Below are 20,769 nucleotides of genomic sequence, written 5' to 3' on the forward strand. Positions count from 1 at the left end.
TACAAAACGTACAAATATAATTACTCGTCATCGTCAAACAGTGACTCGATGAGGTTCTGACTGGCCTCCTGGTTGAACAGGTGGTTCCACTCCTCCTCACTGACAGCGCAGCCGAGCACGTAACGGACGGCAAGGTTGTGCAGCTCGTCCACGGGGAAGGTGACAGCTGCGGACGAGTCACCAGGGTCGAACGACTCATGGTCAGGGTGCCACAGTGACCACTGCTTGTAGTGGAACATCGCCTCTTTGTCTCCTAAACAGGGCAAACTCCTGTAATCTCCCCACAGTCACAAAGTGGAGATCCAAAACTGATTCCTCAGTTGCTATTTGTTGCCATATCAAATCAAATCGTCAAGCACAGAAACTATTGTGTAACTCTTCTATAGTTGATGTGTAAACAGAAAATAAACAAGGAATTATCAGATTCCTACAGAAGTTTTAGATTATCTACTGTATGAAGCTCAATATGAATAGCTCACATACAAGTGTTGTCTTCAATTGTAAAATATACTGCTGCTAGTACCTTACCTGGTTTGTACGCAAGAGATCTACGGAAGTAGTGAACTGCATCTGAAGAGTTGCTAATCTTGGCTTTGCGTAACATGACACGACACAGCAGCCAATCACACAGCTGCATGTCAGTCTCACACTTAGCCTGTTCTCTCCACTCAGACAATGCATTCTGACATCTGGAATGTAGAAACTATGTGTGTAACTCTTTGTAACCCTAGGAATGAAAAGGATTTTTAACAAATCGGTGTTTGAGTCAAACCATTAGTCAAGGAATAAAAAAAAACCACCTGAAGAAAATAGCTCAGGTATTTTCATTTTTATTTGTATAGATATGGTCCAGAAACAAAACATTTTAAAAGTACAGTAGTGCCAGTATTTTGATGCAAAAACTGCTGCAAAAAAATGCTTGGAAGAATTTTTCAGTTCAAATTAAGGATTTAGTGAGAGCAGCAAGCTTACTATCTTCATGAAAATTCTAAAAATCTAGATCCTTGGCTAGTCTCTTAAGTTAGACTCTTTGAGTTAGGTCTAGACTCTTAAATCAAATACCATTTACCTATTTAGTTCTTCAAGTGCTTTCCTCTTGTTGCCGGCAGCTACAAGAAGGTCAGCAAGCAGCACTAGAGTGACAACATCATCTTCCTGTGTGTATAGGTAATCCTCCCACACACTACATTTACCACCAGAGTGTGGCAGATGATCTTTGATCAGCTGACGACACAGCTGTTCACCTCCTACAATCATATGGGCTGATTAATACGTTTCCCAGGTTAGAATAGGATGATGACTCAGTCCCTGATGGCCAAGTTGAACTCAACCAACTTTACTGCTTGGGTGTTCACTACTTTGTGGAACATGTGTTCTTCCACTGTCCACATTGTGATATGCCTGGAGGCCACTCAACAACTTAGGGTGCTGTCGGTTCAATTGATTTGTAAAATCATGATGCAGGGGGAGAAGAAATTTGGTTGCACTTCCGAACCTCCAAGTAGAAACTAAAGACCTAGATTGGATTGCAGTCTAGGTTGTGTAAGAAATGAACGGCTAAACATGGAGTGAGTCCTTTGGGCACAGGCATACTCGTCCTTGTTCTGAATAAGAGCAACAATTGTTCCCAATCTAGTGTCCGAAGAGTACAAAGGTTTTTAATGGGTAGTCTATGGGTCTTAAAGCCATATGAGCGAATCCCACACTACAAACTGGCCACCTGTGTGTGTGTGTAAGTAAAAACATTTATCATCGTACTGCTTTTAATACAAGCATTACGGATCTAAAGTAGATCTTTTACTCCCTAGGGTAAAATTAACTCAGCATGGGCGCCCACAGGGGGGTGCACTTGCATCCCCCGGCTATAAAAATAAGGAATAAATTTAATACCGTACCCAAAAATGTTTTTTAATCCACTTGGGTTTTACAAAAATTATAAAAGAACGTTAATAATGGTCATTTCATGTTGAACTCAAATAAGTAGTTGACACACACAGATTTACTTTTATACTTTAACAAAACTATTCAGAAAACTAAATATCAACTTTCTTCCCTGTCATCTAAGCTTTATTCAACTGTAAATTTATTTTCCCTTATAATTGTTTGGCTTGTGGATTTAACCATATAAATTATACATAATAACTTCAAATGGCTTATTAGTTTTTAATGTTGGCATAACAACGATGACTTTTACCCTCCTTAATGCACAATATACTATTTTGTTTTGGTTGGTTCTATGTGTTACCAAATAGCATAAAAATATGTTTTAAAACATTATATTTTCAGACATTTTCTGGGGAAGGCCGCGGACCCCCAGATGTTCATTAGACCAATATAATGTACCCCCCTGTTCCAAATCCTGCGGGCCCCCATGAAAGTTTTTTACCAATTTTAAGTTTAAGCGATCCCATATAGGCCTATCAAAATTAAGTATCTAATGATTCATATTGACATATTAATAGTATAATTTGGAGACTAACATAATCGTAATAATGATAATCAATCGTAATAAATGATTGAACCACTTACTCAACAGCTATAAGTTTGCATTAAACAAATTTAAATCAAGTTGGAAGTTGTTTTGAGGAGTTATTTTTACATTAAAATATTTTGTGAGTAAAAGTGTTGTTCATCACATAAGTGTCTTTTTAAGCCCTCGTTTATTTTCTTCTCAGGTCAAAAAGAGTCACTTTATGCCCTTGTGATGAAATATATCAAAATATTTCCTTCCTGACCCTAAAAAAAAAACACATTACACATTACATTTTTACAAAAACTATAATGGTTATTTGCTCAGTTCATCCCTCTAAAAAATAGGCTCTTTCAATTTTTTAAATCACAAGTCCTGTATTACACAGTCCCAGCGCATAAAGCACCAGGAGTACACTAGGCTGGCATCAGCCATGAATTAAAAGACCCCACTACTACCAGGTTAAAAGCACGGGTCACACTAGGCTGCTTGCAGTCACAATACTCGGGCGCTCGCCTAATCAGTTCAAGTCGCTAGCTGTCCGTGGGACCTCGTAAACGAATACTAAAGCGATTATTGATTGTGTGTGAAAAAAATCTGTAGCAGGCATTCCAGCATTCCTGAGGTTTTGCAAAAACTCACTGTAAGCTGCTTCTTTGAAGTTCCTAAATACTACTTTGAAGAAATGTCCCACAAGCACGGATCAAAATTAAAAATAAATAATTGCCTGTTCCCCGACCACTTTAGCTCAGTTTTTCTACACTACAAATTACTAACATAATCATATAGAACCATTAAAAACAAATCAAGGACACAACAAACCACCGTGTTACTTTGGTCACCGCTGACACGCTTCTAGAGGTGGTAAGACTTTGCTTTTGGCTGTCTTTAGCGAGTGATCATGTGACCAGCTGACTGATGTTTGCCTCCCAAAAGCTGTACATGTCTGACTTCGCCAGCCGCCGACAAATACTTGCGTGGCTACCGGTGCCACCTGCAAATTTTGTTGTTAAATTAAGCTGATTAGCAGCTTCTTTCAATTTGACGGCTGATGCCAGCCTAGTGTGGCCCATGTTGGAGGCTCAATCTAATTTAAATAAACTAGCTGTTCTGTTACCCACGGGCTTCACCCGATTTGACTTTATAAGTATTAATAAAAGGTTAAGTTAAGCTGAAATAAACAAAACAGAATACAGTAATACAAACAAATAATAAGTACAGCTGAGGTATTTTTAACATTAGGTATATGGAAAGTTCTCTTTAGAAAGGAATTACTTTAAAGGGCAATTTATGAATTAATGGATAGTTTTGCGCAACGTTTCTCGTCATAACGAACATTTTAAGTATATGGTTTATGGGGGTGTGACTTTTATCTCAAAAGTTCGTGGGTACTTTTGGTTTTTATATGTAGCCTAGATAATTTTTTTTTTTTCATTCTAAATTTCGCTTAAAATTTATACAATAGAAATGGAATGGCTAGATCTAGCCATTCATTGTAAAAGGTCTAAGGTTCTTGAACAACAGCATGTTAGTAAATAATTTTATGTCTCCATAGAAACGATTTATTTCATTCATTCACTGACACATTAAATTGATGCAAGATTAAATTTTTCCTCCTGCTAAAATTATTTTGAGGAAGAATACAGATTCAGGAAAGTTAAGTGAATTTGCTCCATTCCAGAGGGGACAACATAGAGCAGCTCTGGAAGATAAAATATCACTGAAAGCTTGGCAGTATTCTTCCCTTCTTGTCACTATTGCTACATAAGATCTAGCAAAGGGTCAATATAGTAAGCAACCAAGTAGCAACTCCTGGGAAAATGAGAGATTAATAGAGCTACACAGAGACCTTACGTTGTATTGCTCCAGTGAAACAAAAAGGATCTACATAGTTGAAATGATTGTTTAGAGTAAAGAGTAAAGCGTCAATGATGACATTTAGGAGATGATGCAACTATGGATGAGAAGATGGAATATCTGGCAAACTTTAAGAGGAGGAAACTGAAGAGTTCTGCAACAACACTGTGAGCCGATTGAAGACAAGCAAACAGGATAATACCCCCGCCGCAGCAAACCTGCCGACTAAGCGAATTTCCATTTGTCTGAATTGATTTTCAGTTAAATATATTTTAATAACATTAGGTTTAACGAGTACCTAGGTTTGCTGCTACAAGGAAACTAATAAAGTGTGTTTTTGAGGAAAATATTGATAGCTTAGTACAAAATAAATAAATTTGCCAAGTTTGATCAAAATATATCCATAAACAAGCAAACTACAACATTTGACAATATTCTCCATAAGAATAACATGGGAATTTTAAATTTTAAATTTTTTAAATTTTCTCCGTTACTAATAATCGAACAAAAATACTTTTATATACTAAATTATTTGGTTTTTTAAGCTCTTTAAAAAGGTCTAAAGAGAAATCGGGAAATTTTGTATTTTGAGGGTCAAAAGTGAGAAAAACCAATTTTTACCCCATAAAACCCCCCGTAAAGCCCCGTTTCCATGGTCCGATCGTGCTGGTTCGCGAACTCATTCAAGTTTATCCCGCTTTACACCTTTAAACCAAATTTCATCAAAATCGGACAAAAATTACTCAAGTTATCGCATTCACGGACGTATATATATATATATATATATATATATATATATGTCTATATATATATACATATATAAAAATTTGAACGAATAGTGTTTTTGGCCTCTGGGGACATCAAAATGAAAAAGTAAATCGGTCCCGGGTCTAGGTCTTACCGTGCCACCTACGGTAATAGCTACTTCCCTATAGGGAAATTCGCTAAAAGGACAAGACCTGAAGAAGATGAAACAGTATATGAATTAGAACCAACTCGTTAGTTAAGGTTACAGTCCAGGATGTATATTTGGCTATGAAGTCATGTATATAGTATTAAGCATATTTTGTACCTAGTGTTAGTATTTTATGTATGTAGTAATAAAGTATCCGTGCGCTTTCCTACTTCAGCGTATACGGAGCGTCCCCTGGGTGGCGGATAGGGGAAAGGTCGGTGGATCTGCTTGTCAGTCCTCCCGGCTAGGTTCGATGGACCCACTGACCAGAAGTAGGTCCTCCATTTATATTGGGGGTTGAGGCGATGGGCTAACCACCCTCCCTTGTAAAACAACCCTGGTTACGGAATGCCTCGTATAGGATGAATCACATTGGACAACCTCGACCAAAGCTGGATATGACTCGAGATTTGGAAGCTGGAACGTTGTCACCGCTATCTGCAGGTGTCAGGTGCTATGGACATTATCAGGAACTGGAAAAGTGCAAAATGAATGTCGTAGCCCTGCAGGAAATTAGGTGGCCATTTAAAGGAAGTATTACCACTTGAAATTTCACGTTCCACTATTAGTGGTAGAGATGATGGCATACATCAAACAGGAGTGGGATTTGCCATGAATGAAAAGATTCTAGATACTCTAGTCAAATTTAAGGCTGTGAATGAAAGACTGTGTTATGTAAGATTAAAAGGAAAATTTAAAAACGTATCTGTTGTAAACATTTGTGTTCCAATGGAGTTGTGTTCCAATTGTGTTACAACTCGGATAAGAATGATGACGGGAGAGATGATTTTATGGTCAATTAGAACAGTTATTAGTGAGTAAAGCGCCTAACTAAAATATAAAAGTATTGGAGGTTAGGATTGACAAGATCATAGCCATGCATCTAACTTCTCCAATGTGTCTTTGTAAATATTTATGTATAATCAGTGTTTATATTTGTAAAAATTCTATTCAACCGACAATATCTCAAGTAAGAGATGAAACACAAAAAGTTTAGCTTAGCCTAGGACTGACGATAACGCTCCGGCGTAGAAACCTAGGTCTCCACAATAAATCAATTGGATAGTAAGGTAAGCCTTAGATTAAAATAATGATTAATAACGATCCAGAGGCTATTTCTCCAAATCTCCAAATATAAAAGTAATTATACTAGTAGATGCTAAATGCAAAAGTTGGCAAAAAAGATATATGGAAAGACTATTGTGGAAAAGAGAATTTACATAGTAACAGTAACAAAAATGGAACTAGGCTCCTTAGCCTGGCATGAGCCACAAATTATACAGTTGCAAGCACCTCATTCCCAAGGAAAAACTACCATAAGAAACATGGGTATCACCAGACGGAGGGACTAGAAATCAAATTGATCACATTTTAGGTGTTGAATGTGGTTCAGACCATTTTTAGTGCTAACAAAAATAAGGCAAATCTAACCAAAGAAAAAAAGAAATTGACAAAGTGGAAAAGAAATGAGGTGTTAGCAAACTAAAAAAATTTGATGGATTGAAAAATTAATTCATTCTTAGATATTTGTAAAGTAAAAGTTTGGTTGGGTTACATTTGTGATACATACATCCCCTTCGGGAGCTTCAAAGGTTAAAACCTTATTTAATACTATTATTAGGAAAAAAATTTAAATTGAACTATGTTAAAAAGTTAAACTTATGTTACCAGAGATGTTGTTGGACTTGATGTGTGCAAGAATACATTCCTGAGTAATCTGAGATCTGTGAGGCAGCTGGGGGGAAACTTCTGCAGACTGAGAAACTAGTTCCAGCAACTCTTTGTAGCTGTCCAGTGACTTTACATGATACTGTAAAGTCAAACAGATGATAAACAACTTAATAATATAACAATTTTAGTAGGAATGACTTAAGGCTAAAGTTTTTGTGGATTTTGTAAAGGATAGTTACACCAGGCTTACCTTACTGACTATGCAGATGATAATGCACAAATAAACACAACATTTTCTGAACTAATAGCTCCTTCTTCAGTAAAACAGTCTTTCTATGATCTTGAGACTATGTACTAGGACTAACAAGAACATAGAAAGACTCTACTACCGAAGAAGAAGCTAGTACCTCTGAAGATTCGATGTGTTTATTGTGCATTTTCAACTTTCATCAGGAAGGTAAGCAAGATGTTAAACCTACCCATTATAAAATCCTTAAATAACTCAATGAGTAACCTACTCAGCTCAGACAGAAAAATACAACTCTGATTAAATAGGTGTCTATATTCATACCCTAAATGCGAAACTACGAACTAAAAGTCTGGGTGTCCGTGTGGTTATAGTGCTCAACTTCAAATCCAAACATTATTCTTTGAAGACTATTTCTGGACCCAGATGCCATTGTCGTTGGGGTATAAATTAATAATGATGCTTTCAAACAAGACGTTGACATTAAATGGTAACAAAACTAGAATTTGTCACGTTCCCTTTCAAAACGTAAAACAGTTTCACTGGCATAGCAACCCAAAACACAAAATCTTCCTTAAATATAGTCGAGATAATTCAAAAACTCTATAATTAATATCAGTTAACCTTCTGCTCCCCTTAAAAACATTAACATGTAGATTCTCAACTACCCGAACTTCAGTAATTGGACCTTCTGTGGTCTTCTATTAAGTCTACTCTACAATTATGAACTATTTCTGATTGGCATGACTGTACACCTTAATAGATGCATCAAGACAAACCCTTAAGCCACTCTGATTCACTTTGAAGATACACGTAATGCTTTAATTACCTGAACTTGACTGTACCTTTATTTTCACATTCGTCATACCCCCATAAATAAAAAAAATACTCGTCAATCCGTTCATAAATAGTTTGTCAACTCCTCATACTTGCATACCACTCTGCTAACCTTTACGACTTCATCACTATGCGTGGTCTTAGACCAGTATACGTCCATATTGCTTTATCTTTACTGTTTCAGTACTGGTGTTACTGTATTGATCATAATACAGAGTAAAAATTACAAAAATTAAAAATAATACAAAATTATTTTGATACAATAATACTTACATACCCCAGTGAGGTAGAGCTGCCTCGCCAGCGTGTAGACCGCTTCTGGCAAACTAATTGAGAATTGTCTCGAAAGAGTTAAAATGCAACATTCTTCAAAACTTTCAAAATGTCCCTTATCTTGAGATAACTCAGTTTTCAAACTCTGTAAAAATTAAATCAAATATATAATAAATGTTTTTGTAAATTACAGTACAACCCCTCATATCCGGCCTACATGAGACCGAGCCCCTGACCGGATAACATTTTGGCCGAATGACCAAACTATATTGAAACAATAATTTTGATCTAATACTAATAACAACTTTTGTATGGTTAAAAGTAGTTTTTAAGTCTCTTTTTAGAATCTTCTAGCTCAACTGAGTAGTGAACCCGCTAAAAATTTATTCAAAAATGTACAGGAAAAAATGTAAAAAAAAATTAAAAATGTACAGGAAACAGATAAACTATGAGAACGTCCTGGAGACTACATGTACAGCCCTGGGAAATATTTTTACTATCGATTCTGTTCTGGGAAGTGACTGGGTAAGCCGAGGACCGGAAATTCCGAGGCCGGATATTAGGGGTATTACTGTATTATGTTTTTGACATGTACACCCTGAGCGACTTCTAAAATAGTGTTCATCCAAACCCATGTACTTAGTTTTTAACTCAAGATTTTAAGCAATTCGGTAGTAAATTGTAAAGTAACAGGTGAATTTCAAGCAGTTTCTGAGGCAGTGGATGATTTAAAAAATTTAAGCATTAAATAAATATTACCTTTATAAAATATAATTTTTGTAATTAGTTGGTTATGTTACGTAAATTTAACAATTTCCCTAAAATTCTGTACAGTTTGCTTCAGTATAGGTAATCAGATTAGCATTACCTAGGAAATTGGTCACCAGTATTTCTAATTATGACAAACATCGCAAATTTTATGATTTTTTGTTTATTGGTTTTTTATTTAGAAGTGGGGCTTACAACACATTATACCTTCCTATTATATTATTTTAATATAAGCTTAGCCATTGTCTGTGAAAAGGACACTCTTCAAAGGATCAGAATATGAGTAGTTAAACACAACTTCAGATGGAGAGTTAAAATCAAGAATGAAGGACATCGTGAGAAGAATGCAATAAGAGGGAATCCCTAGTAAAATGGGGGATGTTTATAGAAGGAAAGGAGACGGAGATGAAGGCCTAGAAGAAAGGTGGACAAAAGAAATGGTAAAGAAGAGAGAAGTGAGATGACAGATTTTAGAGGAACAGCAGTGATAATGTATTGGGGCAGAAACGTGTGAAAGTGGTATTCCTACTCTGCTTTTATCAAAAAATACTTTATACTAATAGGTGACCCAATTTTTTTCTGAGACAAAGGTATTCTTGCACTGGAAAATTTTTAACTCCACCACTGAGAAAGTTGGACTATAGATGGATAGAAAAAACCAGAATGTAAGAGGTAATAGAGATAGGTGACAAACCAAGGATATTGACAACAAAATTCAAGAAAACTCAAATACCATAAATAATACCAAGAGTGAACGCAGTAAAAAAATTCAATGTAGGCCTACAACAAAATTAAAATATTTTACCGGTATCTGGACATGCAGTCTGAGATAGCTAACCTAGAAAAAAAGTATAAATGTGATGATAAGGGATATGGAGAAGATAGAAGTGGTATGGTAGAAGTTGGAAGAGTCTATAGATAACAGAAGAAGTCGAAGATGCCTAGTTAAACCGAAACGCAGGAACAACCAGAAAAGAATATAGTATCTATACTTATAAAAGGCAAAGCCCTCACTGACTCATCACTAATTCTCCCACTTCCCATTTACCTAGGAGGCTGAAATTCAGTACACCGATTCTTTGGGCATTAAATAGGAAAACTAAGTAGTTTTTATTATGATCGTGCTTTTGGGTGCTGCCCCAGTGGCTCTGGAGTTTCCCATGTTAACCTTAAAGTACTCATATTTAAATGGAATTAAAGAATCTTAACAGTTGGTTCAACTAAACAAGTTGATTCTGTGATGTTCAATAGCATTAAAGAGTTAATAAGTTTACCAACAGGGTGCAGCACTATTATTTTTTTACATTTATGACAACAGCTTGCAACCAAAAGGTGAGTGAGCGTAGCGAACGAACTTCAACCTGGAGGCGAGTTAGCGTAGCATACGAACTTCAATCAGGACGTGATTGAGCCATGAAGTTAAACGGGGCAAAGCCCGCGGGTACAGCTAGTAGTACGTAAAGTAATATTAATAGGACTAGGGTTTGTAAAATGTATAAAATAACCTTAAATGATACCACTGGTACACAATACATTGAGATTAAACTCTACATGAAATTAAAATATCTTGCCTGTACAAGCTTCCTGAGATAGCTGAGCCTCACGGAGCTGTTTACCAGTTGTGACGCAAGATGTGCAGCGAGGCTAGCCAGCCTAAAGTGGTCTGGGTGTGAGGCTAGCACGGCGTCGCACTGTGCCAGAGCTGTCTGGTGCTCGCCCTGTGCACCGAGCAGTCGTGCTAGCAACAACCTGTAGTGCGCCAGCTGCAGCGGGGGCACTGGCCCTGACATGACGTAGGCTAGGCACAGCTTTGCCTCTATTAGCTGTTGAGACATCAAGTTACAGTGCGCTGAAAATAGTGATGAGAATTGGTCAGTCCCAATGTACATATGACCTTACAGTATGGGTATTGAGGTAAGCAACCCAAATTATATAGACTAGCTGAGACTAATTCTTTATTAAAAAAAGAACACAGTTAAATGAGCCCCTTATGTAGTGTACTGCTGTCAAAATAATACATTATGTTATCTTAATAATAACTCAGCCTTGTAATTTGGCATCATGGTTGGAAATTTGGCGAATTTTACCAAAATCAGTCATTTACATATGCAGACTCCATTGATGGTTCAAGTCAACTAAGCCCATGTTTATTTTTAAACTGACTAATACTACAATTCTTACATGAAAATGTGATGAACACTACTATCAACAGCTAAAGGTAGAACAAATTTTAACTTTAAAATTATCTAAGTTTACAGTTGTTTATTTCCATCAACAGTAAGTTTCAATATATAATTTACATTCACGTGTAGTTTATATTGTTTTGTTCCTACAAGCTCCATGATAAACACGTCACAAAGACTCGAGTTGTATTTTGACTCGTCTTATGAAATTGTTTGTGCATGTAACTTGTAAAGGATCATTGTTGTAAATGAAAGGCACAATTTGAGCAATCATGGCAGCATTTTGGGCACATCTGACTGGAAAAGCACCTGTGCTTCTCCCCAAATGGGGGTAACTTATGACTTATTTGTCATTTTGGTATTAGCATAGACAAATAGAATAAATAGAGACCGTCAGCTGTGTTGCGGTTAGTATAAGTTCTGGCCTCCACCGCTAGGATTGCCGTGTAGTTTCGGCACACACCACTGCAGCGTCTGCTGGTAGCATACGGCGAGGAGCCGACAACGGCAGCGAATTGAACACCGAGCAGCACATCGTGGAACCTTCCTTTGGCAGTCTATATGTATTCTATTTGACTATGGTATTAGAGAGAAATAGTTTTTCTAGTTATTTATTTCAACATATACCGGTAAAGTTTGAAACCTATTATCCATACTGCACCCTTATATAAATAACTCAAGTCTTTAGTCCAGATTTTTGGTTTAGGAACGAAGTTAAAACGAGCTACGTTTGAAATGTAACGAAGTCTTAACTGACTTATGGGCAAACCAACAAAATTTATCTACCAACAGACTCACCTTTTAAATAATTCATCAAGAAATTATCTGAACTATCTTCCCTAGACACTGCTTCCAAACATTTGATTGATTGCTCATATTCTTTATTCAACTCACAGTTCATACTACTAGTGATAATAAAGGCATTGATGGAATCAGTACAGTCCTTAAGCGAAGCTGTAGAATTTAAACATTTGAAACCAAATTTAAAATAAAACTCTTCTTTGTCAGTGGTTAGACCTATGCCTTTTTCAACATGAAGACGCAACACGTCAATTTTATGGACAATTCTAGACATCATAGTCAAACATTCTGCGGCAGTACCAAATAACGCCTCCTTGAGTAACACTTGGGTTATGATTGTTATTACATCCAACAATCTGACACAAGCCACCGGGCTGAGACACAAGAGTTGGTCGGAAGCTCGTTTGAGTAAACTTACGACACTTGACACGTCGTCGGAAGCATCTTCGCCTAAAATCACTTCTCCTCTTGATTTAAGCACTGTAAAAACAAAGAATAGTTTTTTATTTATCTATATACCGGGTGTCCAAAACCACCCGTACACCCCTTTCAAAACGATGGAAACCATTTCTTACAAACAAAAAATAATAGAGAACTAGCTATATTGGGCACGGTCTACCAAATGGTGATAATTTCAAATCCAAAATCACACCGGAAGTGGCTTTTTCAGACCGGAAGTTGACTTTTTTAAATGTAAACTACCAATTTTGATTACAGAATTGGATTCTACGTTGAAAAATACTTAACTTTTGTCTAAAACATTTTTTGAAAAAAACTTGTTTTCTACCTCTAATGCCAAATTAAAGTCAATAATTTTTGGTCATTCATCTGTCAAAGTTACTCGAAACAATAATAGAGAAAAACAAATAACAAAGATTACATAAAGACATGTGATAAATAGAATCAGTCAGGCTGTTCATTGTGAACACCTTAGCAAATAACAGCTGGTCGACACATTGCTTAGTTATATTTAATTTTAAAAATAAATTATTTGTTTTTACATTTAAGAGGTCAAATGTAAAAATAATTTATAAAAAAAATTAAACTTACCAATGTGTAGACCAGCTGTTACTTAATTGCTAAGGTGTTTAAAATAAACAGCTGATTCTATTCATCATATGTCTTTATGTAATCTTTGTTATTTGTTTTTTCTCTATTATTGTTTCAAGTAATTTTGACAGATGAATGACCAAAAATTATTGACTTTAATGGCGGATTAGATGTAGAAAACAAGTTTTTTCAAAAAATGTTTTAGACAAAAGTTAAGTATTTTTCAACGTAGAATCCGATTCTGTAATCAAAATTGGTAGTTTACTTTAAAAAAAGTCAACTTCCGGTCTGAAAAAGCCACTTCCGGTGTGATTTTGGATTTGAAATTATCACCATTTGGTAGACCGTACCCAATTTAGCTAGTTCTGTATTATTTTTTGTTTTTAAGAAAAGGTTTCCATCGTTTTGAAAGGGGTGTACGGGTGGTTTTGGACACCCGGTATTTAATACACAGTTGTAACACTGTTTTCTCAGTAATTACTGGACCGATCCACAAGTTCTATGTATCAAGTTAAAGGGGATAATGCATAGATTTGCCGAACTTCATTAGAATTCACGTTTTTTCTAAGGGTTAAGAACTACAGCCCTTCAAAGGTTGAGTCAATACAATTCTTATTGAAGAGTATAATACACAGTTTATAAATTATTCGTCAGCTGTTTAATGTTTGCCAGACATTTGTTATTATTTGTATAACCTCATATTCAGTATGTAATAATTATAATCTAGGAATTCCTGTAAAAAAAATACGATTTGGAACAAAGAAAAGTGTATTTGTCAACTTTTTATACCACAATGTATTATTTATAAATGTATTTGAACATTATTTGTAGCCTATGGTTTGGTGCAAATTTTGTATTTTCGAATAAAGTGTTAGTTTTCTGAAGGAAAGTGGTAATTGAGTTTAAATTTGAGCATGGAATGTGAAAGAATACCCATACGACGGAAACTTCCGCTTGATGCAAGTTGTAGCCAAAAGAAAATTGCTAATGAGTGGGAAAAATACAAACATATTTTACTATAGGGATGAATCTTACTCAAGGTCAGTGTTTGATGTTCTTCTTGAGATGGCGAGTACTATGGATATGCGGAACTACAATTTATCAGTGAACTATACCCTATAACTATTTTTTCAAGTACACAGGGAAGTGGCTTGAGAAACTGATTAATAAAAGTGATTAATGAACTATTTGATTAATAAAAGATCATATGCCTACAACTCTGCATTTGCAATGGTAAGTTTATAAGTCTCACTTAGATGAATCAATATCATTCTGGAAGTCTATATGATTTTGAGATCTGGGACTCCTTTTACCACCACGGATTTGGCCGTTAATACAGTATTACATTGTTTGTGGTTAATACCCTTTAAAATTGAACCAAAGTATGCTATGAACCAACTTTATGTATACGACGTAAACACAGCTAACTCACAGAATGGGTCTAAGATTCGGGAAATGCGACCGACTGCTGATGCGTGATTTAAGAGATTATTTTTATTCCACACAACGAATGTAACGAACAAAAAAACAACGAATGTGGGAATATACATGAACAAATTATCTCCATAGCATAAGTAGCTTATTAGGTTATCAGCATTGCGCAGTTCGTACTCTATTTATTTTTTAAACGAAACTGGAATTAATATAAAACATTCATTTGGTTAAACTAATATATTGGTTAGATTAACATAAATAGTTTATACAGGCCAACTATCAGGTCTATGCCATGTAAAAAATCAAGCAGTTGCTAAATAAAACACAAAGATAAACGATATTTGATGAATAGGCTATTATGTCTTTTATTGCTGACAATATTCCCGTGGCGGAGCACGGGCGGTTAACTAGTTGTAATTAAATGGTACCTATTCAATCATTAAGGTTTAATAATTCATTTCAAAATGACCTCAAGTTGAACGACCGAGGCTGAAAAATTATCAATAATTGAAAAGATACTTTTGGCCAAGAGAAATAACTTTTTTTACATTTCTAATTAGTATGATTGTTGACATCGGGATACTTGTTGAAAAATATACTGAGTAACAGGATGATAACTAAACGCCAAAATTGATATCCCATACGATAGTTTAATTAATTATCAAACATGTATAGTTAGGAGACAAAAATTCTTATAACCAACTTATTTTTATATTGGTCTGAGGGTCATTCAGTAGGATGATAAAAAGAAGAGATATTTTTGAGTGAGGCTACGGTGCTGTGATAAGGTCTAAAAAATGGGCAAAAGAAGTTTAAATGAAAGGTTGCAACACGATAAAAAAAGCAAAAGGAGTTCGAGTGAACTGCATTACAGCAATAAGGTTTTACAAAAATGGGTAGGAGAGATTGATTGAAACACTGCAGCATTACAATAAGATCTCAAAAGCCATCCTCTCAAGGGCCAAAGAAGTGTCTCTATTTTGGGCTAGCATTGAGCAATGGCCTTCCAGAACACTTAATTTCATAATTGTCATAGGTAACTGCAGGACAATTTATTATTCAAATAAGTTCAGTTCTGTCCACCGACACTTTATACTTCATAAGATAAAGATTGCCTGTTCAAAATCAATATGTCGACACCCTACTGGTTGTCATCTTTAGACAAATAGATATTGTCAAGTTAGTAGAATACTAATTACAGACTAAGAAGTACCAAGTCAAAAGTCAATTAATACCCTCCGCTTTTTTACACCTAACAATTAACATTTTGCATTGATTGAGCAAGGTTGGACTATGGCTCAAACATTAGGTTTGGCACTGTGTATGAAAGGTTTTCTTTAATTAACGAGGGTGACACCTACAATGTTGGCTTTAGAATTCCAAGGACTTGCGTTTCTCTCATGAGAGTTGGCTTAACACGTTCAAATGGCGGGCATATCCCCAGTGCGGCGCAGCCCTCAGCGTCGAGCAAACCCGATTGCCGTGTGTGACTGGCTTTCCAATTTTGGTCTGACAAATAGCAAATAATGTGCGGGGATGTCCTGCTTTACAACGAGAGTCGACGTAGTTCGCTAAACACCCACAGATAGCAGCACTGCTTGGAACGTAGCCGGTCCCATTGGAATTGTATTGCCAAATGGAGGGAAAAAGACGGGACAAAAATAAGACTTTTGAGATTGCCAGACGGGGATTTTACGGGGAAATTCACTACCAACCTACACCACAACAAAATGCAAGTCACATACTACACGCTAATGTGGTATAGGTCCGCTTTCGGCCGACGCTAGAGCAAAAACGAAGATATACAAAAGGCATTGCCGAGCGTTCCCGATGGGGCACGGACGCACCGTACGGGGGCCAAGCGCCGTACCCGATCGGGAACGGCCGCACTCTACGTGTTAAAGAGCCAAACCAATAAAACAGTAAAACTTATACAGAAAAATATTAGCTACAATTGTTGAAGCCACAATAAATCTCATACCTTTAATCAAGCAGCAAGAAACGGATTTCCAAAAATTCTCTAAATGATGTGAAGACGTTGGAAACACGTTTGGCTTGATCCAAAACCACCACAGTGTATTGTATATCACAGTCATCTCTAGCTCTATAGGAATCACAAGTAAACTCTTATACTTAGAGTATAGTTGTGTAAAGCGATATAGAGATTCCAACCACGTCTGTTTACTTCTTTCAAACTCAACCTGGAAAAACAAACAAGTATTACAGTAAAAGGATCATTTAGGTTTTGAATAAAGTAACCATACGGCAATAGTACTAGATTATAACAGGTTACGTACCTTGACGTCCACAATTCCTTACTCGGTATCCGTTGACTATAGTTTCGACTACTACGTAGTCATTATCAAAAACGGAACGTTGAAATATTACATTCCTAGAATGTCGTCAAGTCTTAAATACATCGAACACACAAACAAACATAACACAAACACAGTAGACATTTAACATAATTGGCCGGCCGGCACATGTCACTGACCGTTTTTGATAATGACTACGTAGTAGTCGAAACTATAGTCAACGGATACCGACTAAGGAATTGTGGACGTCAAGGTACGTAACCTGTTATAATTGATTACCAATTCCAGAAGGCTTCAACATGAATAAATAGTACTAGCCTTTATCAGGCTGCAACTTTATCTTCATTTTTTGCTTCAGGGGCGTGTGGCTTGAACAGAGAATCAGTCGTTCTGGGAGGATAAAACTTTTTGGAGAAAATTATTGACGTTGTGACAAAATTTGTTAATATAGGCCTACCTAACTTACATATATAAAAGAAAAGTTGGATTTTCTGTACAGTAGACTCGGCCCTCTTATCCGGAGACCTCTTAACCTGGACAACGCTACACTCAACAGAAATTACATCTCTTTAACCGGACTAGATCGGCAGGAAGTGGGCAGTACTGGAACGATTTTTCTCGTGGGAAAGATTTGAGACCAGTGATCACCTGTCTAAATACAATGCTCTCCTAAATTTAGGTCGAATATCACAGTAAACAGTCTGTTTTAACGAGTTTTTGGAGACGTCGGTTTAACCGGAAAGCCCATTATCCGGAATGGCCTCGGTCCCGAGGAGTCTGGATAAAAGGGAGTCTACTGTATTCAGCTTTATTTTTGTGACAAATAACTTAGTCTATAAATTATCTCTAGCTATACAATAGTGTTAACAAGAGGCCTATTATTGTTCCAATTGTATTCTACAGTAGGAAACAATTAGATATGTACTAGTATGAGTAATATGAGCAATTCTGGTAAGAGTGTCACATGTAGGCTAATTGGTCCTGCAAATCACCAAACAGGATTTTTGACATCCACACATTTACCTACCTTACCGTTATCCCTGTGTCATAATGAGATATTTTTGTGATCTTCCAACGACCTTAGACAAAGTATGCAAAATGATCTCAAATCCACTTTAACTTCCAAACGAATAAAAACTACATAGTAATTACATTTAGGCCTAGGTAGGTTCATATGACAGCCTATTTTGGAACTTTAAGGTGCCATTTAAACCGACTAACTTATATAGAAGTTAGGCCTAACAATTTTCATCGATGCCTATTAGTACTAGTCAACCACTATTAAATTGTCTTTTAAGTGTGAACTAACAGCAAGCACACAAGCAATTAGGCCTATCATAAGATAGAAGGTCTACATGAATAAAGTAGGGTGATGTTTGATGTTTTAGCGGGTAGGGGCTTCGACCATTTCTGTTCCAGGACGCTTCAAACCTGTTAAACATTTGGGTAGGCCTGCCTAATTCAAGGGAAATAAATGCGTGATTTGTGGTGGGGGAATAATAAGGTTTACGGGACGAGTTTGAAGAATGCGTGAAATGTTTTTCTTAGGCTATTTATTTATTTACGGAAAACTCCATTTTACATCAGCATATAACATGCCAATTAAGATGGTAAAACATTATAGATTACAGAGCATGAGCAGATAATTCACCAGAGAATGGATGAATAAATAACCAATGAATATGTGTGGATAAATAAGGTAAAAAATTAGGTAACTCATATAGACTACCAAAAAACATTCATTTTGCCACTTAATAAAGAACAGTTTCAGTTGTCAAATAACTAATTCGTAGGTTAAACGAAAATAACGAATGAAAATGCGACACGGATAGTTTTACAATTGAATGAAAACGTGGACCGGGTGGATTACATAGATGAGATAGTTGATTCGGCTGATTCGCAAGTTGAATGGATGGTTTATCTGGATGAAAATTAAAGTAACATAACCATCGGATGAATCGGTTGGCGGCAACAACCGGATGAATCGTTTGTTTCTATCGGATAGTTCCCCATCACTAACCAGTAGCCTAACTTACTAAATTAGCTTAACTTATAGGCCTAATATACATAGTTTGCTACCTACTTACAATTGAATGACAAAGAGCTTCATTATTTTCCAAGATAAATTCTTTAGTAATTTGATTTAAAATTGCCGTATCTTCAGTAGTTTTTGGTAAATAACTCAGGCCTAATGACTTATTGCCAAAAACATGTAAACAGTGTCTGTAATCGCCAAGGCGGTATGACTTCATAACTTCATTTGTGTACCTCATATCTATTGTATTTTTATTTTATAATAATTAATTATAAAATCACATTTCCTTACTATAATCACTGACTTGGCTTCACTTGGGATGAACCCTGAGTTCACTTCTTGACCTAACACCCACCATAACGGAAATTTAAGAATGAAGGGTTTTAAACATGATTGTATAGTAGAAAATTTCAACACAGGATAAATTGATTATTTCACAATAAGAGCAAACAAATGTATAAACAAATAATAAATATAACAACGAATAACAAATATAAACAAAGAAGCAAACAAATATAAGTCTTAACTTAACAGTTTTGAGATTCAAGTAAAATTTTAATCAACTTCCAACTTCCCTACTTGTAAGGTTTAGGTTATGTTGTTAAGGTTAGGGTTAGGTTATGTTTTGTTTAGTTTTTGATCTGGTTTTTGTCTCTTCTCCTTACAGTAATCCAATAGGTTTGTAGCACTCAACAAAATTATTTTCACTCTTGACCATTGATTATAAAATTCAATGATATTATGCAAGTGTACTGTAACGTGTACAGTATTATATACAAAAGGTGGTTTGGAGTATGGGCCTATATAGATAATCAATGTTATAATAGTAGGCCGATTAATATACAACCTAACCCTTTCTTAAAAAATATCCCATTCTGCACTCTCTCATTACTATGATAAAACTTAACCTTTAAACGTTAACGTGTGCACTCCAATAAAAATGGCTATAAAAAAGTGTTTTTTTATATTTAGCTCTTTAAACTTTAGACGTAATATCTATAATCATTTTGTCATATTGTTATGGAAATTTTACGATGGTACCTTATCCTTTAATTGATTTGAAACTAATAGTTTTAACCCCTAATTTGTTAATCATGAAACGTAATAATGGAAAATTGTAGTTAAACAACGTTTTATTGTAAACAAATGTTATTTTTAATTTTGCAAAAGTATAATATTTGTATTAAACCATGGAAACAGTAAATATTTAATGAATTAATCCATTATCCGGTTTGTAGAAAATACTATAAAAAAAAATTAAAAAAAATTCTTTTAATGTATGTACACTTCACAAATATTTTAAATTTACCGCCGGAATAAGGGTTTTTTTTACGGTTTTACACTTAAATTTGGTCTTGGCGTCTTTTTGTCCAAGGCAGATGGTTATCAAGGCAGACGTGCCTTTGCACTGGGAGGCTAGATCAGTGGACTCTATGGTTGGACATTTCTTTTTGAAAGAAAACTATTTCTTTTTAAATCAAGAAAAAACCCAATCTATTGTTTTCAGTCTCCGAAACATTGAGCATGAGGTAACAAGCGTAAAGCTTTTAGGTATTTACCTAGACTGTAAGCTGGATTGGAATAGCCATATTTATTATGTTTGTAGCCGACTGGCTAGGGTTGTGCACTTGCTTCGTAAGTTAAGGTACTGTGTACCAAAAGAGTGGTTAAGGACTGCGTATGTGGCTTTTTTCCAGAGCATCATAGCTTATGGACTGAGACTTTGGGGTGCCGCTCCTGGAGTCGAGAGAGTCCTACTTCTCCAAAAAAAGGCTATACGAATAGTAGCAGGGGCCAAGCGCCTGGATCACTGTGAGCCTATCTTTAAAGCTGAATCCCTCATGACGGTTTTTAATCTGTTTATCTTCCAGAC

At 35.8% G+C, this 20,769-nt stretch overlaps 1 protein-coding gene across 1 annotated transcript; it reads right to left on the reverse strand.

Annotated features, from left to right (window-relative positions):
- LOC128992428 (uncharacterized) lies at window positions 1-19,358 on the reverse strand. The gene is made up of 9 exons (XM_054415998.1): window positions 18,949-19,358; window positions 16,528-16,747; window positions 12,060-12,542; window positions 10,650-10,927; window positions 8,315-8,455; window positions 6,951-7,092; window positions 1,070-1,247; window positions 529-689; window positions 1-253 (listed from the first exon to the last, which is right to left on the reverse strand). Exons 1-9 carry the CDS (start codon window positions 19,132-19,134, stop codon window positions 21-23), a joined length of 2,022 nt encoding a protein of 673 aa, XP_054271973.1. The 5' UTR covers window positions 19,135-19,358; the 3' UTR covers window positions 1-20.
- Window positions 19,359-20,769: the final 1,411 nt, after the last annotated feature.

The sequence above is a fragment of the Macrosteles quadrilineatus genome, unplaced genomic scaffold (genome assembly GCF_028750875.1).
Source record: "Macrosteles quadrilineatus isolate MER2022 unplaced genomic scaffold, UCM_ALF_1.0 Scaffold_4__1_contigs__length_99947679, whole genome shotgun sequence".
Taxonomy (NCBI): domain Eukaryota; kingdom Metazoa; phylum Arthropoda; class Insecta; order Hemiptera; family Cicadellidae; genus Macrosteles; species Macrosteles quadrilineatus.